General features: G+C 45.2%; 1 protein-coding gene across 9 annotated transcripts in view; it reads left to right on the top strand.

Annotated features, from left to right (window-relative positions):
• PLEKHA7 (pleckstrin homology domain containing A7) overlaps window positions 1-24,752 on the top strand; it is a 224,904-nt gene that overhangs the window by 79,008 nt on the left and 121,144 nt on the right. The window contains exon 1 of one of the 9 annotated variants that reach the window (XM_043580759.1): window positions 2,321-2,648. The exons of the other annotated variants lie outside the window; for them this stretch is intronic. Within the exon in view, the coding sequence (XP_043436694.1) occupies window positions 2,566-2,648 (83 nt within the window). The 5' untranslated portion in view covers window positions 2,321-2,565. Of the gene's footprint in view, window positions 1-2,320; window positions 2,649-24,752 lie in introns of those variants that run through there. 9 annotated transcript variants of the gene reach the window in all.

Genomic DNA, 24,752 nt, shown 5'->3' with positions numbered 1-24,752 from the left:
AATCAAGAGTTGGATGCTTAACCAACTAAGCCACCCAGGTGCCCCTGTGTGTATCATTTTTAAAGTTGCGTATGTAAATGAGAAGGAGTGAAATATGGCCTTTTGTAGCAACGTGGATGGAACTGGAGAGTATTATGCTAAGTGAAATAAGTCATACAGAGAAAGACAGATACCATATGCTTTCACTCTTATGTGGATCCTGAGAAACTTAACAGAGGACCATGGGGGAAGGGATGAAAAAAAAATAGGGAGGGAGCCAAACCATAAGAGATTCTTAAAAACTGAGAACAAACTGAGGGTTGATGGTGGGGGGGAGGGAGAGGTGGGTGGGTGATGGGTACTGAGGAGGGCACCTGTTGGGATGAGCACTGGGTGTTGTATGGAAACCAATTTGACAATAAATTTCATATTAAAAAAAAACCACTAAAAGTAAAAAAAAAAATAAAGTTGCATATGTGTATTTAGTGGTAAAGATGTTTATTAACCAGTCTCTTGTACATTTAGTTTATTTCCAATTATTTGCTGTTCTAAAAATGGCGAAGTGAACATCCTTGTGGATAAATCTTTGTGTTCATCCATAATTATGTCTTGAGGATAAATTCTTAGCTGTGGAATTGATGGTTCAAAGGATATGAACATTTTTAAGTCTTTTAATTCATATTGCTAAATTGTCCTCAGGAACATTGTATGCTTCTATCAAAGTGTCTATTTCCCAGCATCACTGGAAATTAACATTCAAGAGTCTTTCACAATATGCCTTCTTTTTTGGATGACCTAGGGCTTCTCTTCATTGTGTGGTCAATTTATCCTGGAAGGAATGAACAAAATGAGGCTAGAGATGAAAAGTGCTGGTGGCCAGGTCTATGTGGGAGGGACAGGGACAGGTAACAGGAAAGGGGTAAGCTTAGAGACCATTTCTTTACTCCTGCCTCCAGGTCTTCAGCAGGTATCTAAAGATAGAATATTAATATTTAAAGGGCATGTGTAATTTTAAAAGCATATTTCATATTATAATTTTAGATTTTGAAAATGATTTGATGTCTTTCATTATAGACACTACAGGACAGGAATGACATTTGTATATCTAAAATGGAGTATGGTTTAAAAGAAATAAATGGAAAAACACTGTCCTAATCCAACACTCATCTTAGAGAAACTGAAACCAGAGAGTAGAGGGATTTCTGTAGAGCTACACAGCAAATTGATGATAGAGTTGAAGCCAGAAGTAAAGGTTGTCAACTGCCTGCTCATAGGTCTTCTGTTGAGTTGGGACATCATGGTTCAGGAGGAGATGAAAAGCAGATATAAGGTCCCCTTTGGATAGATGGCCAGGCTTTCTTCCAGAGCCTGTGAGCTGCCCCATACCCCTCCTGGACAAAGACCCAGGTGTCTCTGGCATGGCAGTTCACTTCTGCTTGAACATTTCTGGAGGGAGCTTGCACTTTAATAACCAGGGCTTTTGCCTGAACTTTCCTTCCCCTTGGATAACTTCTAACCTCTCTTCCTGCCTCAGCATCTTGAATGTCACTTCCTCAGGGAAGTCTTTCCTGACTGCCAAGATAGTTTAGGGTCCCTATGTGCATTCTTATAGCACCTCTTACGTTTAACACCTTGTCACAATTATAATTACTTTGCACTGTATTTAACATCTCTCTCCCGGACTAGACTATATGTTCTATGAGAGTAGGAATGTTGTTTATCTTCTGTTGCTCTTGGCCTAAGCATTAATAAATGCTTGAATGTTTGACTATTTGGATGGATGTTAATGAGTGAATTGGAAGTGTGTGTGGCTGCTGGGCGGTGCTGTTTCCCATTGCCTGCAGAATCAGGAGAGCTGTCCCTCATTGCCAAGGGCGTTGAGAGAGGCGAGAAAGGAGACTCCTTTTTAGGCTGCTAGTATAGAGACAAGCCAGAGGGTATGATCTGCTTTGCTGGGTGCCCCATGGCGGCCTCCTGGGTGATGGGGTCAGCAACCTAATCCAACCAAGCATTCTTTCCTGGCTTGTCAGGATCAGCCCCAGCAATTTAGTAGTGGTGGTTGGAGAGGAGCCTCCTCGATTCATTCTGGGGAAGAGAATTCAAGGTCAGGGCTCTCCTTGGCGGGGAGAAAACAGCAACCCGGGTCACCTGCAGCCTGGTCTTCACAGTAGATGGGCACTTGCAGCAACTGCTGTAAGGTCTGCTTGTGGCTGGCTGGGCGCCAGTGCAGCGCCGCTGTTAGGCGGCAGGTCCTGCCCCCTCTGCCGGTTTCCCTCCCCCTCCTCCGTCTCCTTACCACTCCAGCTTGCTGCATCCTCTGCAAGGAGAGGAATGTGCCGCGCTCGGACGCGCCGTCCTGGCGGCGCGGCGGCACTCCGGGCGCGCTCTGGACCGCCGGGGTCCGCCGTCTGGCGCTGCGCCACGTGCTTTGATCCGCGCTGATGTCAAGTGGGTGTGGGCTCTTAGGGAAGGCCCAGGCGAGGACGAGGAGGGCGCGCGATGCGCCGCGGGCGCGCTGAGGCCACAGCGCGCTCCGCCGCCCAGCGCTGCTGACCGGTGGCCGGCCTGGGCTCAAGGAGCGGGCGCATGGAGCGGCGGCGCTGCCCTGCCGGGGACGCATGCCCCGCCGCCCTGGGGGGCTGGTGGGGACCGCCGCGGGGGGCCTGCAGGTGTGTCCTCGCGCTGTAACTTTCGGGGGGCTGCGGGCCGGCAGGCAGCAGGGGCTGCATCGGGGGTTGCTTTTTGTGGCTGGGCGCTGGCGTGACGGGAGCGGGTTCGTCCCCGGCTGGCCATCCGCGTGGGAGCCGCAGCTCGCCGCGGGAGTTTCAGCGAGGGAATTCGTGGGGCGGGCGCCGGGCTAGGGGTTACTCATCGGGAAGGGCGCCGAGGGAGCAGCCTTGTTGTTTTGAGAATTGGGTCTCCAAGTACAGCCTGCGTTCATGGTAACAGGATTAGCTCTCAGCAGACAGCCCTGCTTCCCGAAATCGGCGGTGGTTGGGGGCACTGATCGGTGGGGGGGGGGGGGGGGACTGGGCAGAGGCTATCTCTTCTCCCCTTATCTGCCCCCCACCCCCTTCCTGATGGGAGCCAGCTAAGGGGGAGGTAAGGGGGCAGCTTCTTGTCATTTGACAGGTCTGGTTTCAGACACACCTTCCCGGAGGAATGCGGAGGCTTTGTTACAGGCGTCTGTCCCAGCCCTGAGCCCAGAAGCTTGCGGGCATGGGGCCGGGGCTCCGGTGCCATTACTCATCTTTTATGGCAACACGGGCGGGCTCCCGGGTAGGCAAGTTAATTATTAATGTGTCTAGCTGGAGAGAGGGAATCTGGAGATGAGATTGGTGGGTTGCAGGTTTTTCTTTCCCTTTTTTGGCATTGGCACTCAAGGTTTAAGCCCAAGGTATTGCAGCCAGTTTCCTGAGAAGGATGCTGGTGTTCCCCTAGTGACTGGCACTCTGTGGAAGGGATCCCCTTTCCCTGTCTGTGGGACAGCACCATCACCCCCCATCCCCGCCACCCCCTGGGAGGGCAGAGAGGGACCAACTCTGGGTTTTTATCTACTTTTGAACCAGTCTGTACCTTTCCTCTGCTTTCTGAAAACAAACACACTCCCACCCTTGTCCCAGGGCAGCTTCCTGATGAAGCTTCCAGGCCAGGTGTGTGAGACCTGGGTCTTCCGCTGACCATCTGAAGTTTTCTGGAAAGGGCTGCCCTACCACAGCCCCAGTACCTGAGAATTCTGCACCTGTTCAACAAGTGCCTCTGGGTCTGTTTCAACAATCTGTAGACTGTTGGCCAAGGCAAAAGGGTCTGCCAGGTCGTTATCTGGCCTGTCTATCCCAGTGCCCTCAGTGCCTACTGGAAGGAGGAGGTCAAGGTGGAGAAGAGCTGAGGGCAGAGTGTGACTCTTCCCTCAGATGGTTTCAGTTTCCCTCCCCCTTGGCTGGGGAAAGGTGGATTCTAAAGCTGGTAGTCTCACAAAGTGTGCTCCATGTGTGCTGGGCATTTCAGGTGTGCCCCTATTGAGCGGAATGGAAGAACCCAGGTTTAAATCAAGGGCTGTGGATGGGGCTTGGCTCTGGGAGAGGTGGGTTGGAGGGGGCCAATTGGAGGCAGGCCTGAGGAGATTTTTGCCCCAGTTGGGGCCTGTGGAGAGTTGCCAAACTCAGTCTTCCAGGCAGCATTGTGCTTTAGAGACCTGAGAAACTGTTTTTCTTGTCAGCTGAGGATAGAGTACTCAGCCTCGTAAACTGAAGGGTTGAGTTAGGGTGAGTAGAAGATGAGCACATCTTGGAAGTTGACACTCGTAGGAGTGCAAGAAGGGCTAGGCTTTCTGGGGACTAGGTGTGGGGAGGGGGATCGCCCTAGGAGAGTGGAAAGTGTCTAAAGGGCGGTGGGTTTATTGGGGGTATGCAGTGCAGGGAGGGAGATTCTAGCTCTGGTTGTGGGCTGTGCATGGTGTGAGACGTGGTGTGCATGGTCTGAGACAGGCTGCTGCAGTACCCCATATCTCTCCCCTCAATTTTCTATCCTGTACGTTGGTGACTTGGCTTGCTGGATTCACCTTGCCCCTGTCTCTGGTCTCCAGGGTGGGACTGTTCTGATGGCTGCCCAGGGACACATAGTCCCCATCTCATTCCAGCCTTTCAGAGAGGCCGCTGACCCTGCTACCTGGGTCACTGGGGAGTCTGTGCCACCTGTTCTTCCACCAGCCTACATACTCAGTGGCACCCTTCCCCCAATATACGTGCTTTTCGAGTGCCACCTTCTCCAGCAGTGCCCTGATCTGCTGCTGATTTGCCGGCACTCTGCAAGTTGAGGGTTTGGAGATGGCCCTGATAAGGAGCAAGTTTTTTCTATCATGGGAAGTCTGCCCATGGATGCCATCTAATGTCTGCTTCCCTAGCAGCCTGCTGGTCATGGCTGAATATTCATTGATAATGGCCTGGCCACTGCCTGGGGAAGCTACTCAAGGTGATACTGTAAAGAGTAGGTGGGTAATACAGTCCCTGGGGCATTGTGAGGTAAATGGGAGATCAAGGGGTTGTGGGGGAAAGTGAAGCAGTTATCAGAAAGGCTGTGGGATTGTGGGGTTAGTAGGCAGGAGCCAGAATCCTCACGGGTTGTAGTTTCAGAGGACTGAGCAGGGCTGGTTTGGAGAGTCCCCTATGTGTCCTGTTCCTAATGTCTGTGGTGGACACAGCAGGTTGTGGTGAGTTCATCAGTAGCTAAGGCCTCTGTCCTGGGGCCTGACTGCCCCTCTAACCTGGAAAAAGAGCCATTTTGTTTATGTATACCAGCTCCTGGGCTTGTCTTCTCCCTTCCCTCTTAAAGGAGGCATTGAGGCTGATGGTGGCTGTGACTGTTCCTCAGCCCCAGCTATAGCAGGGAGCCTTTTCCTTGGCTGGACAGCAGGGAGAAAGTACCCAGGCTAAGAGAGAGGTGTCCTGAAGATTTGTTCTGAGTCGGATATTATCAAGAGGAAAAACAGAATGAAGACCCTTGTAGCCTTTGCAGTCTTGGTTTGCAAAAGTACAAAATTCCTCCCTAGGTTTTATACTGTCTCTGAAGAGAAAAGAGGCCAGTATTCCAGGCCTGTGCTCTGGGGGTATCCAGGAGCAAGGGTTAATTGAGGCAGGTGGTGTTTGATTTCCTTGCTTGTTAAAGAGGGATAAGGATACCTCTCTTCAATACCCTCTGCCCCCCAAGGATAATTGTGAGGATTATGAGATGTTTGTAAAGGATTTAATACAGTGCTTGTTAATTGGTAGCTATTATTATTTTTTTATTAATTAAAGGTAACTGAAGGATCCTTGGAGCAGCAGCTGAGAGAGTATTATGTAGAAAATGGGAATGTCAAAAATGCCTTTTTTTTTTTTTTTTTTTTTTCTGACCCCAGAAGCCATACCCGGGCTCCTAAGGTCAGAAGTGAGACCTGCCCTGGCCTTCACATCAAACCTGTTTTCCAGCCTCAGATCATTCAAAGAGGCCATGGAGACCTGTGAATCCCTGACTATAGGCACAGTTGAACTAGAAAGGTGGCATGCTGAGACTCTTGCTAATGCAGCCATCTCTGGGCCAGCCATGATTATGGAATGTTAGTCCAAAGAGCAACCAGATACCTGGCACTTTTTAGCTATGTCACTCTAGACAAGTCCTCTTATCTCTTTGAGCTAGTGTCCCATGAGAATAGTAAAACCTGCCTAACACAGTTCTTATGACCCAATGGGATCATGTATGCAAAACTGTGATGTGGTATGCAAAGAATTGATAACTTACTGTGTACCAGACACTCTTCTAAGTGCTTTCATGTGTTATCTCATTTAATTTTCACAACAATATATGATGCAGTTAATTATTGATTAGGAAGTTGATGAAGTTGAGCTGTTAGGAATTGTAATTATTGGCTAACCAACCCCCTCTGGAAATCATGCATCTGAAGACCTGTCTCCCACGGTAGGAATAAACCAAAGTTTTTGCAAATGTTTGCACACTACCTTTTTTCCACTGACCTATTCTAACTTCCTACGCTAATTCTCAATATGTTTCTAAAATGAGTAAAAGAGGTCCTTATTGGTTAGTTTGGTTTTTTGGTGTCCCTCTCTTGTCCTCTTTGCTCTTCATCCATAAGCTCTGTGGGGCTCATAGACACATCATCTTCTTGGCTTAAAATGACTTTTAAGTGTCATTTGTGTGGGACTATAACCCTCTTGTGCTCATTCACCTAATGGTCCCTTTTAAGAATGAGATTGCTGGTGGATCAGAGTTGATACTAGGTGTGGTAATGCGAGATATATTAAGGAGATTGTACATTAGCTTACCTCAATGCTGGGCAACGCTTAGATGCTAAGGGTCAGTTTAATCTCCTTCTGACTGGAGTGTAATTCATATAAACAAACCAAATGTTTGTGGAGAAAGAAGGAAAGGGGTTGCTAGTTTCATTTGACTTTAGGCAAGAGAAATGTTTGGTTTAGAGCCAACCATTAGACTGCAAGTTTTCAACATCTCATCCTTCTTTCTGATGGTTCTAGTTAGCTGTTTTACCTCCTACCTGCTGCTCCAAACTGTATCTGCTAGTGAGCACTCAAGTTTGAAGTTTTATATGTGTTCAGAAAAAGAGACAGGAAGAAAGAAACACCCTGTGAAAATAAGGGCTCACGGCTGGTGGTGTTTCCAACATGGGTGGTGCTCATTAACAGACAGTTATGATCACAGCTTCGAATTCATCCTCATTACTTTTGTAGCACATTTATAGGATAAGAAAGAGGCTGCCGCTTTGTGGGTTATTCTCTCTTTTTATGACAAGGATAACATTTATGAGGGTATGACACAAATAAAGGAATAAAGATCTGGTTAGGAATGAAAAGTAAAAAGCAACTGGTGGCATTCCAGGCATGCTCAGGAGATTCTAGAACTCTCATTAGCGGAGGTAGGGTTTTTTGTGGCATGGACCTGAGTGTCCCGGCTACCACAACAGCCTGGTCATGCTGTCAGAGTGGGTATTGTTACTGTCATTTTACTGGAAAGTGGAGTGACTTGCCTGGGGTCAGGTAGCCAGATTTGTAAGGGCAGATACTGGACCTCATGTCTCTGACTCTCTGACCCCGAGGCTAACAACCTCATTTATCCTTGTAATAAGCTTTTTACTATTATGCATACATTTTGGAATATTTAGAATATCACAAAGGAAGATTGAAGGGGGCAGGGAATCATGACCCAAGGACTGAAGACAGCATTGTTTACATTTCAGTGGCTTTCTCAACTTTTTATTTTTATTATTATTATTATTATTTTATTATTTTTTTTTTTAGGAAGAGGGAACATTTGTTTTTGTCAGGGAAGATTTGCTTGTCATCTGTACATCTCTGGGAATATTCAGTTTCCTGTCTTGGAGCAGGAGCTCTTTCTGTAAGAGTTGATTCCCTACGTATTCAAGTCGAGTTCTTTCCTTTTGTATACAACACTGCTAGGCACTGTGGGGGAGAAAAAGATGAACAAGGTATTCCTGCCTTCAGAGAGTTTATAATGAAGTGGAGACGCACATGTGCCCTCAGTCAGTTAGTCCGGGCCTGGTGGCGATAGCAAGTGGTGATATTCTCCAGCTATGTTCCCAGTACCCAGACACGTTACTCACAATCCCCAAACAGCCTCAGGGAGGAGGTATTACCCACTTTACTCATTTTACAACTGTAGAAACTGCAAGGTTAAATGACTTGCCTAAGGTGATAAAACTAACAACCACCCAAGCTGAGATTACAACACCAAGTGCCCTCTCACGAAGAACTGATGTAAGAAGTTCCATTAAGGAGAAGCACAAAGTCAGAGGCGTACAGCCCTTTGTCATTCTCTTTCATCCTTTTCTTCTCTCTGATTTTAAGACGGATGATTCTAATTATATTCCATGGTATTCGTTACCTTTAAAAAAAATTCCCTGCCCAGATTCTTTTGCTTATTCAGACCACTTGATAATAAATCTCAGAATCTTGGAACTGGAAGGAAATGGAAAGGTGGTCTAGACCATTCTCTTTATTTTCTTATTTGGAAGAAACTGAGTCTCAGAGAAGGGAAATTACCTGGGCGCACACAATTTAGTTAAGCCATGTTTTTTCACCAGAGTTTCCCAAAGTGTGAATGCGTATGAGATAATACAGGGGTGAATGTTTTTAATTTTAATAGCTTTGTACATAAGTGTATAATTTTTTATGTGTATTCGAAGAGAAATATAGTTACAACATCAAAATCATTATTTGACAGCTATTGTTGTCTATGTAGTCCATTTAAAGAAAAAAGTGGAGGTACAGGTTGGGCAGGGCAGAAATCACAGAGGTGGGCATTGTGTGGATAACTGTGCATATACACCAATTTATACTTTCCTAGAGGAATTACTTGCCCTGCCAGCATTATTATTTCAGGGGCAGGAAAAAGGAGGTCATCTGCTAGTGAAAATATACTACCTGCTAAGCATTTTACCTGTGGGTCAGTATTGGTGGTCTCAGTTGTTGTGTATATTGAGAGAGCTCAGAGAGGCTGACTAATAAGCCCAGGGTAACACAGGATAGATTGGAGAGAAAGGATTCAGATCTCACCTTGGGTTCCTTCCATCGCGAAATCCTAGCCACCTGTCATATTCTGTAAAGTGAGTGAACCCTCGACCTAGCCTGCTCCTCTTCTCAGGGATCCTAACATCATTTTGTTTAGGTACCAGGCTTATGTGGAAATACATGTGGTTGGGTTGCTAGGTTGCTACTGTAACCTGCTAGTTTAAAGCCTGATTTTGATAGAATTTCAAAGAATGTGCTGTATTTATAATATGTGATATTTATCGAATCTGACTCATGCTGGTAAGTGATAGAACCCTTATCTTGCTGCCTTTTGGCTTCTGTTCACATTGTGATGATGCCATGTGGATTGTGAGCTCTGGGAAACCATCGACTGTGCCTGTCAGTCTACGCAAAGGGCAATTACCAGATGCTTTTTGAGACTGATTCATCCATACTTTCAGGGTTCAGAGAATTAACTAGTAGATTTTTACCTAGAGTGGAGGTATGGAGATGTAAGTGTGGGCTACTTCCAAGTTAGCTGAAGAAATCTGGAGTTGCAGGTTATGGAGAGAGGGCCCTTTTCGGAGATTTGACTAGAATGGAGGAGACGTGTCAGGCTTTGGGACTTTCCCAAACCAGCCGAGAAGATTCCACTTCTCAGTGGTTTAGGACCAGATGGAGCATAGCCTCTTGCATGAGGCAGGCAGTCACTGCCCATTTGCTGTGTCCTAGATGCTATGATAGTGGGGTAGGTCGAGTGATTCCTCTCCCCACTCCCAAAGATGTCCATGTTCTAATCCCCAGAACCTGGGAATATGTTACCTTAAATGGTAAAAGGGACTTTATAGGTATAATTAAGTGAAGGATCCTGTAATGAGAGATGATTCTGGTTTATCTAGATGGACCCAATGTAATCAGAAGGGTTCTTACAAGAGGGTCCAAGTGAAAGAAGGAAACATGATGAAGGTAACAGGTTGGAGTGATGCAGGGCCATGAGCTGAGGGATGTGGGTGGCCTCTGGGAACTACAAAAGGTAAGGAATGGATTCTCCCACGGAGGAGGAGTGCAGCTCTCCTGATCAACTTTGACTTTAGCTCAGTGAGACTGATTTTGGACTTCCGACCTCCAGAACTGTGAGACCATACATTTGTGTTGTTTTAAGCCATTAATTTGTGGTAATTCATTACAGTTGCAATAGGAAACCAATACAGATAGGTGCTGAAGATTGAACAGCGAATATAGCCGCAGTCCCTGCCTTCAGTGTAGTGGGGGAGACAGGCAAGTACACAGCCAATGTGGATAATAGTGGTGAGCATCTGGTAGGGCTGTAAGTCCAGGAATCTATAGGACCTAAACCAGTCTGGGCAGATAAGGGAAGACCTCCTGGATGGACTGATCAGAGGTGCCACTGAAGGAGGGTTGGAATTAGGGCCTGAAGTGGGACAGAGGCTTTATGGGGAGAGAAAAGTGTGTTCAGCATCATCTCAGTAAGACATCAGAAAGCTAGGTGCAAGCTACTGGCCAGGCCTTGCAAAGCCGAAAGCCGGTTGCATCTAAGTTGGTGTGGGCCCTCATGGCCCTGTTTTCAGACAAAGCCTTTTGGACCTTGCATATTAGGGAGATAAGATGGAAGAGTGTTAGTGCTATGCCTTCGGGGTTATGTGAATATCTACCTGCTAGTTCTTTTACATGTATTATCCCATTTAATCCTCATAACAACTGTGCTAAGTAGGGACTGTTATTTTCTTTATGTTGCAATGGAGCAAAATGAGACTTAGATTTTAAGTAATGGGCCCAAGGTCACACAGTTTGTAGGTAGCAGGGTGGAGACTTGAATCTGGGCCTTCAGGCTTCAGAGCCCAAGGTAGAGAGATCTCCTCTGTGGTAGAAAGATCACTGGGCCAGAAATCAGACAACCTGAGTTCTAGTGTTAGCTCTGCTGTGTATTAGACTTAGAACAGGTCAGCCTGCTTTCCAACCTCAATTTTCCCATCTGCAAAAGGGGACAAGAGCCTGACTTCTTCAGAGATGTTGTGAGCATAAGGGAGATTCTCCTTCATGAATACAGGAATATTCATAAATATTCTCATCAGAGTTTCAGACACCCCTAGAGAGGGCCTTGTTAGTGAGCCTCATCTTGCAGTGCTGGGTCATTCTTAAGGGTCATTCTTAAGGGTCATTTGGCCACAGTAGGTCATTAAAGTGTCCACATGGGGGGCGCCTGGGTGGCTTAGTCGGTTGAGCGTCTGACTTCGGCTCAGGTCACGATCTCACTGTCCGTGAGTTCGAGCCCCACGTCGGGCTCTGTGCTGACAGCTCAGAGCCTGGAGCCTGTTGCAGATTCTGTGTCTCCCTCTTTCTCTGCCCCTCTCCCACTCATGCTCTGTCTCTCTCTCTCTCTCTCTCTGTCAAGAAGAAATAAACATTAAAAAAAATTTTTTTTAAGTGTCCACATGGGGCTAGAGTGTTTGCATCCATAGGTAGTGGTAGGAACAGAAAGTGGCCAAGTAGCCGTGAGTGGCTTGTCTCAGCTACCAAGGGTGGGGGTGTAAGACTGCAAGGAAGAAGTGTGTTTTGCATCTTGTTCCCTGCACAGATGCTGATGTTAGAAGTGATTAGGGAAGAAACCTTTCTTGACTTGGAGTTGGGCGAGCAGCATTTAGTCCCAGCCCTGCCACTTACTGTCTATGTGATTTGAGGCAAGTTAATGGAAGTTCTGGAGCCTCAGTCTCTTGTATAAAACAGGGCTAATGATTTCTACTTGGCAAAGTATGTGAAGGCATCCTGTCCAGTTCCTGGCGTATAGTGGACGTTGAGTAAATAGCGGCCATCTCTAAATCTGGCAGTTCAAGACTTCTCAGGGTTAATCCAGTAAATCCCTGTTCTTTGCAGGATTCTACCTTTCTCCCTTGCCTTTCAGACTCACTTAGGTGTGTTGTAATTGGATGTGAAGGGAGGGTCTGGCCTCAGAATGAGAGCCCCATGAATCTTTGAGAGGGAAGACCCCGTACTTCCCAGTGGGAAATGGTGACAAGTGGTTTTCAGGTGGCTGCAGTGGGGATGCTGAGCCATTTTGGAAGCGAGAATGTGTTTGTCTTGCCAAGTACAAGATTGAGTGTCACCGTTTTGCTTTCTGGGAATAATGTCCACGTAGATGAAGTAGATTTATGGCGCTGAGGTACGTCAGAGAACAGTTTTCTTTTCTTTTAATGCCTACAGTTTCTGATTATTAAGGTAATGTGCTAATTTTATAATAACTGGAGAATACCAAAAGAGGAAATTAAAAACGTTTACATCCACACTCAGAGATGATTACTGCTAACATTTTGGTGTATTTCCCTCCATTCTTTTTCACAGTGCCCATACACTGTTTTTCTAAAATATGCAATTTAGTATGCTTTATTCCCTTCACATTATATCATGTCATGTGTGTTTCCCAGATTATTACCTATCCCTCAAAAACATTTTTTGCTACATAATAGTCTGTAGAGTACATGTGCCATAATTTACTTAATTCTCCATTCAGTAGTTGGGCATTTAGGTTGTGTCCACTAAAATACATAAATGCATATTTCCCCTAAAATACACAAAAATATTTGACTAAGGATTTTAACCATTTTCTTAGATTCCTGGAACTGGAATTCCTAGATCAAGTAATAAGTACATTTAAAATTGCATATTTGTGGGGATTATCAGACTGTTCTATTTATCTTACACTAAAAAGCAGAAAAGTGATGGCATGTTAGAGGGCTGTGGGTCACTCCAGCGAGGTCCCTGCTTCTGATCACTGTGCACAGAAGGCTCCCTCTTCACACAGCTCACTTGCTTCCTGGCAGACAGTACAATCAGCCTCTTGTGGCTCCCCAGTGAAATTTAAGTAATGGGTCAGTCTTTCCAGCGCTTCCCTCTCTGTCAGGAAGTTCATCTGTGAATCTAACCTAAATCTCAACTGCTGCGTTTTAAATCCTCACCCTCTGCTGGTTCCCCTCAGTGTAGTGGAGCAGAGCAGAACTGTGCAGTCTGCAGGCAGCTCACTCTCTGCACCCCCCCCCCACCCCCCGCCCCTGCTGCCTGATCATCACGGCTTCGGCCACCAGCCTTATGTTACCCTGGAGGAAACTTGAGGGTCTCTGGCTACTGCTGTCTCGACTGGGAGGGCGGTCCCTGCATCGAGTTGCTGACGATAACGCCAGGTAGGGTTTCCGAACCTGAGAGTGCCCATGCTGTGAAGGCCAGCCTCCAGGCCTCTCCCGTGCCCTCTGCAGAACCTGTGGGGGCAATTAGCATTCAGAGTGGTGCTCCCTTATTGACACTGCGGGTCTATCAGATTCATTCTCTGGGAAAAAAAAATGAAATGTGGCTAGAGCAGGGATTAATTATGTTTCGGTCCCAAGCGCATTGGCCTAGTGGTAAATGTGCAGTGAAAAAAGACTGCCAGGCAGAGAGGGGCATTCGAGTGTATTCTGGTGATAGGAAAGCTGGCTGTCAGTGTGGAGGGCTAGGGTCTTACTCTGAGCTTCCCACCCTTGGCATCAAGTAGCTGCTGTGCCCTCTGCCTAAATAGCCTTGGCCACCTTTCTTAGCCAGCACCCTTTGTTGGGAGCTGACAGCTTTATTATGGGGCAGAAGGATGTTAATTTGGAAGGGAAATGAATATAGCTGCAACTTCGCAGGCACTAAGAGGCCCCTTGTGTCCCTCGCTTAGACATTTTAGAGCTGGCTGGCAATAGGCCAGCAGGGTGGACCGAATCATATAGGAAACAGACTGGGAATTGAGTCCTGCAGCACCTGTGGGAGTATCTGAGCATGGCTGGAAGCCCAGAGGAGGCTGGAGCCGGGAGCCCGGAGCCCAAAGCGCCCCTGGGGCCGGGCCCCGGCTGTCTGACCTCCTCCAGCTCCTTGCCCTCCCCTGTAGGTAACACCAGGAGATCCTGCCTTAACATGAGCTGCTTCATGCTTCTAGTTTTACTTCCTCGGAAGGTTTACACTCTTAAGACGAGATGCCTTGTTTCACACTTTGCTGTTTCTTCTTTCAGGGTCTGGTACAGTTCTAGCGCTTGACTGAAATAAACATTTAGGGGTCAAAACCCAGTGGTTTTATGCACTTGGTAAAGAAGCTACTTTTCTGCTGTTTAGCTCCTATTTAAAATTTCCATGTCAGGGGTGCCTGGGTGGCTCAGTCAGTTGAGCGTCCAACTCGGTTTCGGCTCAGGTCGTGGTCCCAAGGTCATGGGATCAAGCCTAGTGTGGGTCTCTGTGTTGAATGTGGAGCCTGCTGGGGATTCTCTGTCCCCCTCTCCCCTCCCCCCTCCTCCCCTCCCCTCTGTCCTTCCCTGCTTGTGCTGTCTCTCTCTCTAAAAATAAAATAAAATTTCCATGACAGGTCGCTTTTCTTCCTTTTGAAGAAGGGAAGCTTTTTCTTCTGCCTCCTTTTATTGTTTTTCTTTTAATTTTTTAAATGTTTATTGTCAAGAGAGAGAGAGAGAGAACGTAAGCAGGGAGGGGCAGAGAGAGAGGGAGACACAGAATCCGAAGCAAGCTTCAGGCTCTGAGCTGTCAGCACAGAGCCTGATGTGGGGCTCAAATTCAGGAGCTGTGAGATCATGACCTGAGCCGAAGTCAGACCCACAACTGACTGAGCCACCCAGGCGCCCCTGCTTCCTTTTATTGTTATCCTAAACCTACTTTGGGGCTGAATGTCACTGGTACTTTTAGTTGGCAGGTTGGAGCCCAGTGTCCCCACTATGAGACCTTCGCCTGGTGGATGCCATCCCTGGCCATAGAATCCCTTTGGAGCTTTAGAAAAATATTGATGCCTGGGATCCAGTGCCAGATATTCTGATTTATTTGGTCTAGGTTGGGACATTGGCATCATGGGTTTTAAAACAGTCTACAGGTGATTCTATGTTAATTATTAACGTTCAGGGACTTTCCCTGAATAAGGAGTGAGATGTGTCTACCCAGTCCTATCAGCAATTTCCCTTTATGGGAAGATCTGTGTTAGAAGCCTGTGATATCTACAGTCGTAGTTTGCTCCACATCCTTTATGGAGGCGGAAAGGCTGAAATGACAAATGAGAGGATTGTGCTACTCCTTTCCTGTGTGGTATTGGCTTGCTGAGAAGTCCCTATGGATGGACCTCACGCCCCTGTCTATGACCAGGGTGTACTCTGGCTGTGTCACTCTGCCTGGTAATTAGGCTGGGGACCTGGACAGGATAAGGATGCCTTAGTGAAGGTTCAAGATAGAAATGAACAAACAGGGTATGAATCTGTTTATATTTTGTCCATTAGCCAGGGCCTGGGTTTACTTTTCTCAAACTTGTGAAGGAGATGGCAGGAAGGAGGGCTGGGGAACGGGGCTCTGAGTGACTAGCAGAGGATGGCTTTCAGCTTGGGTCTAGAGGGCAAACAGGGCAAAGTAGCAGGTGCTTATAGTGAAAGTTCAACCCTTGTAGGCTGGGATCCCTGAGGCCTCACTTCTGCCAGGTTCTTCTTGAGTGTTGTAGAGATGTCTTCACAGAGGAGTTAATAAGGGACTGAATTATTGCTGTGAGTGAATGAGTCCCTTCTCTAAATGTATTTGGGTTTGCCCTTGTGTTCCTTTATGTGATTTGAGAATGGTTATGTTCCTTGTTGGCTAATGCATTTGTCTTGGTGTTCTAAGTCCTACCATCCCCTTCCCCAGCCTCTCTGGAGTGTGTGTGGCTGGGGCTTTGTTCCATGAGCAGCTTCTCAGGTTGAGGGGCTGCTCTTCAGCTGCTCCTTGACTTGTCTCAAGGTGGGCCTGCTTCCCAAGCCCTGGGCCTTAGAGAAGCTGGAGCTCCCTTGAGAGAGCTGCCATAGTTTTCCCACAGGTAAGGAGGCCCCTGGATTAACTCCTGGGGTGCTGGTGGCACCATTCCTCAAACTTATAAATCCTGCTTAGACAAAACCACACACATTTATTTATTTCATTTTTTAAAATGGTTCTTATGCTATTCAAACTACTTTTTTAACTGTCTATAAGAGATTCCCCTGGGGGTGCTTATTAAGAATGAAGAATCTCTGGGAATGAAATCTAGGAATTTTGCATTTTAGCCAGAATCCCAGGCCATTATCAGGTACAGAAATGCTTGAGAATCAACTTTGTTAAAAAAATGTTCCACCCCTACCTCCTCCTGCCTTGTTTTACAGGGGAAATATGACACAGATTGGTCAAGTGACTTGCCTGGGATCACACAGTGCATTAGGGCTAGAACCCAGCCTGGAAGGAACCCAAAGTCAAGTCCAGAATATTAATACTTCCTGATGGGTGTAAAATGCAGCTCATCTTTCTGTTCCTCTTGTTTGCTAAGATGCAGTGTGTCATCCGTCATCTGTTGTGAAGCAGATTATTCCTTATTGTGGGGGCTGTCCTGTGCATTGTAGGATGTTTAGCAACATCTCTTGCTTCTACGCCCTGGATGCCAGCAACATCCCCCAGTTGTGATGATCAAAAACGTCTCTAGGCATTGCCACATGTCCCCTGGGGGCAAAATCACCCCAGTTGAGAACCACTGCTTTAGCGGTAGAAGCCGTGTGTCAGGGATGTTCCCTAATGGCATCCTATGACATTTATGTTTGGGGACTTCACTTTTAAAATTTGCATTGTTGGCTTCTCCCCGACTTGGCTCCCAGTGCCGGTTACACACACAAATGAAATCACGCTGAATGTGAGCTCTCCTCCTCTCCATTTTGGCTTGCAGAAGGCAGGCATAAAAAACCTGGAAAGACCACTGAATTTGGACTCCAGGCCATGGTTTGCCTGCCAGCCCTGCACTTCCTAGCTGTGGGATCTTGGGCAAGTCACTTAACCTCCTCAAACCCCTTTCCTCATCTGATTACGATAGAAAGAAATGTTTGTTGTGAATGAGAGTTAAGTGACACCTGAATGTGTTTGTGTTTATAGAACATTACTCATGTATTAAGTGGTGATGATAAGATTCAGGTCTAATTACCAACACTTGAAGGTTTTCTCAAATTCAAAAGTGCAGAACTCAGCACAGCAATTCTAGACTTGTACTTGGCCGGGTATATTGTCCCTGTCATCTTTCTGCCTGTCATGCTGATCTAACCCACTCTCACTTTAAACTTCACCTCCTCCTCCTTGTTGGCCATCGCAATACCTCTTTTGGGTCATTGTCCCTGCAAGATTGGTTGTTAGTTTATCATCTGTGATTGGTAAGAGCTAGTTTCTTTTTATGGTGAGATTTCTGAAGGGCTGTCAGATATTTTCTGAAAATCAAAACCAGTGCCACCTTCTTTGCCCTCATTGCCAGCACCCAGAGAGATGCATAGTAATGGGTGCATGAGGCTTGAATGCAGGCCGTGAAGCCAGCACCGGTCTGCAAAGATGCATGCAGAGGAACTTGGAGATTAAAGGTCTCTGGGGCACACCAAAGCTCAGCTAGTCCAGCACTTGTTTTGCAGACAAGGAAACTGGGCCCAGAGGGAGAACATATCAGAGGCGTCACGGTGGCAGAGTTTGATTGCTGCCCAGGCTTTCCAGGTGCCAAGACCATTGTTGTGGTATGCACGCATGTCCCAGCTGCTGCCTCGGCTGGCGCGGAGGGGAGCAGGCTCCACTCCGTATCCAGGGTGCTGTGGCTGCCTTCTGTTTGACTTTAGATGCTGCCTTGTAGGTCTTATGAAATTGTCTTTCTCTGCTCAGTAATTTATGGGTGGAAATTCATCAGAATTCACACAGTGCATGACGTGATTTTTACTGATTCTTTATAGCAGGACATCTTGAGGGGAAAAGGCACTGAATATGAAGGGACTCCAGTGACTGTGTGAACATATTGAAGATGAAAAAGACTGAAAAACTGAAGGTCCTTTTGTTTCTTCAGTAATCTTGAACACTGTCTCTTGTTCTCCCACTGTGATATGCTCTTCTATCACTCTAATATTAATTGTTAGTATAATTTATACTTGCTGTTGCCTGTTGAATGGTTACTGTGCACCAGTCCATGTGAAGTGTTTACCATGATGAACATTTCAGTTGATCTATCCAAAAATTCTACAAAGAGGGCACTATAACCATCTTTGTTTTGTAAATGAGGAAACCAGTTAAGTAACTTATTCAAGGTCACAGAGTAGGAAGGGGAGGTGGGATTTAAACCTTTCCAATTTGTGAAGCCTGACTAGGCTTGTTCCTGGTCTGTAGTTCTGGACTCTCATGGGGGCGGTTATTGGAAACCCCAGCAGCCAATCTTCTGCAGCTGGCCAATACCTCCAAGGACCTGCTGTTTGTTAGATGGCCTATTTGAATGCCTAGGGATGTCCGTACTGGGTGGCACCCAGCTTGCTAGGCCAACACCTTCCCCAGACATGTCCTCTCAGGCTGTGCCAAAAGCCTAAATGAGGACTGTCCCTGACTTCAGAACCTAGATGCCTGCTGTCAAGGGTGGCACAGCCTTTAGAGACTAAGCCCTGGGTTTTGGCTAAATGGATCCACTAACCTTCCAGAGAGTCTCATCTTCCTCAACTAGAGAGTGGGGGCGATTCCAGTCTCATGGGTTTTGTTTGTTTGTTTGTTTGTTTGTTTTGAGAGTGTCAAACGAAACACTTCATTTTGAAAGTGCTTATAAACTCTGGGTTTAGGTGGAATTGTGAGACTAATGATAGTAGCTTGCAGAGGAGGGGTTGCAGTAGAAGCCTGGGGAAGAATGTTCAGGGGAAGGAAATACAGGGACAGTTGGGGGAAAAGAAGCAAACTAATCTCTGTTGCCAATCATTTCAAAGGTCTCCTTGCCCAGCCTTAACCTTCATGCCGTACCGTGACATCATCTATGGATGTGTTTCTGCTTCCCTGCCCCGTCTGGAGGAAGTGCTCTCAGGTGTGGACTGGGGCTTGGGGTTCCTGCAGGCCCCTCCCAGCAGATATTCAGCTGAGGGCTCCAACCTGCCATTCCCTGGGGCTCTGTAGCAAAGAAAGCTGCCTGGGGGGACTCAGTTGTTTAAAGGGAAGTTGCTAATAGATACTTTGGATTATGGTGACTGTGATGAAAGCATAGAATTTTTAACGTTATTTTTTTCATCATCAAGGTAGTGTAACTACATTACTTCCAAAATTGGATGATAGAGAAGAGGGGAAAAAAACATTCATTTGATTTCACCTTAATTTTTCTGGATTTTGGGGGGGGGGGCAGGTAGAAGAAGAAGAATTTTCATTTATTTTATTTTATTTTATTTTATTTTATTTTATTTTATTTTACTTAAAATTTTTTTTTATTTTTTATTTTAGAGAGAGAACAGAAGCAGGGGAGGGGGGCAGAGGGAGGGAGAGAGAGGATCTTAAGCAGGCTCCATGCTTAGTGTGGAGCCTGACACAGGGCTCAATCCCATCCCATGACCCTGGGACCATGACCTCAGCCAAAATCAAGAGTCAGACACTCAATTGACTGAGCCACTGAGATGCCCCTATTTTATTTTTTTAAAGTTTATTTATTTTGAGAGAGAGAGGGTGTGCAGGGGAGGGGCATAGAGAGAGGAAGAGAGAGAATCCTAAGCAAGTTTCATGCTGTCAGCACAGAGCCCAAAGCAAGGCTCAATTCCACGAATTCTGAGATCGTGACCTGAGCCGAAATCAAGAGCTGGACACTCAACTGACTGAGCCACCCAGGTGCCCCAATTTTCGTTTATTTTAAGTAGCTATACATAACATGGCACAAATCTGACGGTACAAAGCAGTGAAAAATAAGTCTTTACAGAACATGCTTTTAGTCATTTTGTGCATACGATTTTGACTTTTCAGTTAAAATATTCATGTATTATTTCTCCCCGTGTTAAAGATTTTTAAAAATTTTGCAAGGAATACATGCAAACTATATTTATAAGTTTTTAGTCTTACATAAACAGACAGCAAAATGCCAAATTGGTAACAGTGGTGAAATGTTACAGGTGACTTATTTTTATTTTTTATGCTTTTATTTATTTTCTAAATTTTCCACAGTGAGCAGCGATATTCAAAGAAGCATGCAGAGAAGATATTGTTCATAATCTTTAACATTTTGGCCTATTTTTATCCATTGTTATTCTTTGCATTTCATAAACATAGTTGAGATTATATTTTATAACAGTGTGTGTGGGTCCTGCTTGGTTTTCATTTAACATAAGCACTTATTAAGCTTAGATTTTTCACAGACTTTGTTTTTAATGGCTGGGAAGTATTCTACCAAGTAGAAAACACTGTGTTTTGTTTAACTATTTATTCCCTTATGGTTGGACAGTTTGGTTATTTTACTATTAAAAATAATACCATAATGAACTTAGGAAATGAAACATTTAGAAGTGTTGACCCTGAAACAGTCAGTCTGGTGTTTAGAAGAACTGTATTCTCAAAGGATGCATATACAGCAGGCACTCAGCAGTTGTTCATGCTTAGTGAATCAGGAGACATATGTGAAGGGGTGTTCGGCTGATGACTTCAGTAAATGATAACATGAAGAAATAAAGAATGTTTTACAGCAATGCAGGGCTGTCAAGAGGGGCCCCACAAAATGGACCAGAAGATCCAAACCTGTCATGCTCTGATACTCCCAGGTCTTTGAGAGTATCTTGCAGTTTGGGCCATGAAGGATACTGGGGAAAGATAGTGATTTGCAAAGCTGTACAGCAGGAATGTAGGGCTTGCTCTGTCTTTGCGCCATGTTGGAGAATCGAGTGGCGGTAGTCCTTCTCCAGTCTAAAGGAAAGGAACATGGCAAGGACAGAAGCCTAAGAGGCGGTTTGTTGTCTGTGCACTGCCCCAAATGGCTGCTGAAACCAAATCAATTTGTGGAAGGCTCTGAGGATTTTCTTGGCTTGACTCTCTCTTCCAGAACTGAATAGGAAAATAGATTTTCTCTGAAAAGTGTCTCTCTGTGTTTGTGCCTGGAGCGCTCTGTAATTTGGACCTTGTCAGAACAGCCTGTCTTTATTTTGAATTTGGAACCACTGACTCCCCTTTTCTTTACACTGTGAGCTATTTATATGCCAAAAAGCATAAGTGGAGGCCTTTTCACCTTCTCACTTACGACTTTAAGAAATAAATAAAGGAAAGCAGCATTCTCTAAAATCTGTAATCCTTGAGTATTAGCAATAAAGAGCTGAAAACTATTGTAATGTAGACATCTGTGCAGCAGTGATGGGCTGTGGATTGGGCAGTGAGAAGTTTGGCTGCTGAGTCTTAGGTACTGTTTCTCAGCCTTTTTTAGGACTTTTGGGGAAGGGGTCCTCAATCATCCAGCTGAGCATATATCCCAAACACATTCTCTGTCCATTTATTCGCATACTCATTCTATTTGGTTCACTTTGGTTATTGATCACCTAATGTTCTTTGTCATGCAGTGTACAAGGCCATAGTGATATAGCTGGGATTAAGCCTACCTTCCAATTTCAGTCAGGGTTAAATGGCAGTAACAGGAAACTAGCTATTCTAAACAGAAATGGATTTAATACTGTGAATTAGGTGCTTATATCATTGGAAGGGTGGGAGAACAGGATCAAAGCTGGCTTTTGGCAGTAACTCCTAAAACAAGATTCTGAAAGTGGTCTGCTAGTCACTGTTTTCTTTTTCCCTTTTTCTCCCTCTTTTGAACTCCCCTAGCCTCCTGTTCCCAGGTTCTCTCTCCTAGATCTTAGACTGTCACTTTTGTAACTCCTAAAACAAGATTCTGAAAGTGGTCTGCTAGTCACTGTTTTCTTTTTCCCTTTTTCTCCCTCTTTTGAACTCCCGTAGCCTCCTGTTCCCAGGTTCTCTCTCCTAGATCTTAGACTGTCACCTTATGGGAAGAACTGCTTCAAAGAGTTAATGGAATGTAAAGTGTTAATGATCAAGTGTGTTGTTAATAATAATAGCCATAGCCGTCACTTGCAGATTCTTTACTGAGCGCCCAGCTGTGTGCTAAGTCCTTTACATGCTTTATCTCAATTTTCACATCCTCTATTAGGTACTTAGTAGTAATACAGATAAGGAACTTGGAGCTGGTAAAAGTTAAGTGACTTACCCAAGATAAGTCAGTTAATAAGTAACACTTGAGTTCAAGCAGTATCCCTGTCCAGAGGTTCTTACAGTTTCAAAGAAAAGCTGAGCCAAAGAAGATACACAAACAAATGGCCATGAACCTGTGAAAAGATGCCCAGCATCATTACCCATCAAGGAAATGCAAATTAAAATCATAATGAGATACTACTTCACACACACACACACACACACACACACACATCTGGATTTAAAAAGATAATGAAAAAGTGCTGGTAAGAATGTGAAGCGATTGGGGGGCACCTGGGTGACTCAGTCGGTTGAGTGTCTGACTTTGGCTTAGGTCGTGATCTCACGGTTCATGAGTTCGAGCCCTGCATCAGGCTCTGTGCTGACACCTCAGAGCCTGGAGCCTGCTTTGGATTCTGTGTCTCCCTCTGTCTCTGCCACCACCATGCCCCCCCCCCCCCCCCGCCGCCCCCCACCTTCTTTGGCTGGCTGGCTGGCTGGCTCTCTCTCAAAAATAAACATTAAAAATTACACTTAAAAAAAAGATTGTGGAGAAATTGGAATACTAATGCACTGCTGGTGAGAATATGCAGCCATGTTGGAAACCAGTCTGTAGGTCCTCAGAAGGCTAAACATAGAATTACCATATGATTCATAAATTCCACTCTTAGCACATACCTAAGAGAAATGAAAACACATGTCCACATAAGAACTCATACATGAATGTTCAAAGCAGCATTATTCATAATATCTCCTAAGTGGAAATAACCCAAATGTCCACCAGCTGATTAGTGGATAAATAAAATGTGATATATCCATATAATGGAATGTTATTTGGCAATAAAAAATGAGGTACATGCTATAAGGATGAACTTTGCAAACATGATACTAAAGGAAAGAAGCCAGTCACAAAGAAGACAGTGCATGTGAAATGTTCAGAATACAGAAATCTATAGAGATAGAAAATAGATTAGGGTTGGCAGAGGGATGACAGCTAAAAGGGTATGTATGGAGTTTCCTTTTAGAGTGAGGGAAATGTTCTAAAATTGGGGTTATGGTTGCACAACTCTGAGTATATGAAAGCCATTGCATTGTACACTTTAAGTGTGTGAATTGTTTGACATGTGAATTATGCCTCAAAAAAGTTATCAATGCAAAAAAAGAGAAGAAAGGCTAGGAAGGACAATGCTTACCCAAATAAATAAATGGCTACTGGTGGAATTTAGGGAACAGCACAAAAATCCTATCCAGTTCTCCAAAATTTTTGGCTTATATTAGTTTATCCTGACTAGAATCTGGTTGGTGCCCTTAGAGGTGATTTATTTTTTCTCAGTTGTCTGTTTTTCTAGGTTTTTTGATTTTTCTCTAAGGGGTATGTATTACTTTTTATAAGTAGGGAACCAAAAAAAGACTGTGTCATAAAATATGTATTCCTTTGGGTTATGCAAAAAGATCATGACTTCCACATGTTGTGCCACTTGAACTAGTCTGAGGATTTTTGTCCTAGAAAAGAGATTTGGGGGGGAGGGGGGGGAAGAGGTATCACAAGTATTTGTCCCTGAATTGAGCTGGTGTCAGAATCTAGTCACTCCTAGAAACCACCTACCTTTCACCCTTTCATTTCTTACTTACCCTTTTCTAAAGACCACCAAGTTTTTAATGATCACAATTTTGTGCACACCTTTTGTTTTGTTTTGCAAGGAAAAGATCATGGAGGGTGGTGGTGGTGGTGATGGGTAGTTACGTCAAATTGAATGAGTAAAGGGAAGAAATGTAGTGGAGTGTCTGTGCCCTTAGGTAATTTGTTCCATTTTATTTATCCAAGTATAATTGCTGATGCCAGTATTTCATAGTCTACTTGTAACCCAGTTAAATACCTCATGAAAGTTATAAGACCTGAACAGGAGGGGAATTCACTGATGTAAGGGCCAGCTGGACCATGGATATGCTTTTTTTTTTTAAACAGAATTTATGGATGAGTGAAGTGAAATTTATTGAGATTCAACTGTATGTTTGAGGGCAGAATATGCTGTCAGGCAGTCAGAGTAAAGCTGAGGATTTACAACCTGTGAGAGGCTTAAAATGCGGAGAGTTCTTTCCCCATTACACAGTAAGTTGGCAACTTGGAGCATGACCTGGATTTCTTGGGCTCTGAGGCCTTCTCATTTAGTGTGTGCACATGTGTTTGTCTGTTAAGTAAGGTCCAGGTGCCTTCCAGGTAAAAGGGGTATTGGGGAGTGAGGGTTGTGGGAGTATATCTGCTAGATGCCTCTCCTCCCCAACCTTCCCGTGAGCCTGCCAGCACTTTGCTGCACACACCTGGCACCTGGGCTCTCTGTCTCCCTGCTGATACCTGGGACTGCTAAGAACAGGCCTGGAGCAGCTCACAAGTATGGAAGAAAGAGAAATCCCAGAAAGCAAGTTTTGGGTCCTTACTCTACCACTCACAAGAGGTCTTTGCCTTTGGGCAAATCACTCTTCTTAAGGGTTTCCTAATCTTTAATAGAAATAATGCTAGCCACCTTACCTGCTCATGAGGAATATTAAAGGAAAACACATACATGGTGCTGGAGACACATTAGGTCTTTGGTAACGATCATTACCTCTTTCTCAATCTGCTTTGCTTCTTTGCCTCCCCTTTCCCAGGCTTGATTCCTACACTAGGTTGGCAGAGAAAGTTACCCAGTTTTTTCCACCTCCAGTCAAAGGCCACCTGTCAGTGCTTTCATTAACATATTTTCT

This window comes from Prionailurus bengalensis, chromosome D1 (assembly GCF_016509475.1).
Source record: "Prionailurus bengalensis isolate Pbe53 chromosome D1, Fcat_Pben_1.1_paternal_pri, whole genome shotgun sequence".
In the NCBI taxonomy this organism is placed as follows: domain Eukaryota; kingdom Metazoa; phylum Chordata; class Mammalia; order Carnivora; family Felidae; genus Prionailurus; species Prionailurus bengalensis.
This window is presented reverse-complemented; position numbering and strand designations above follow the sequence as displayed.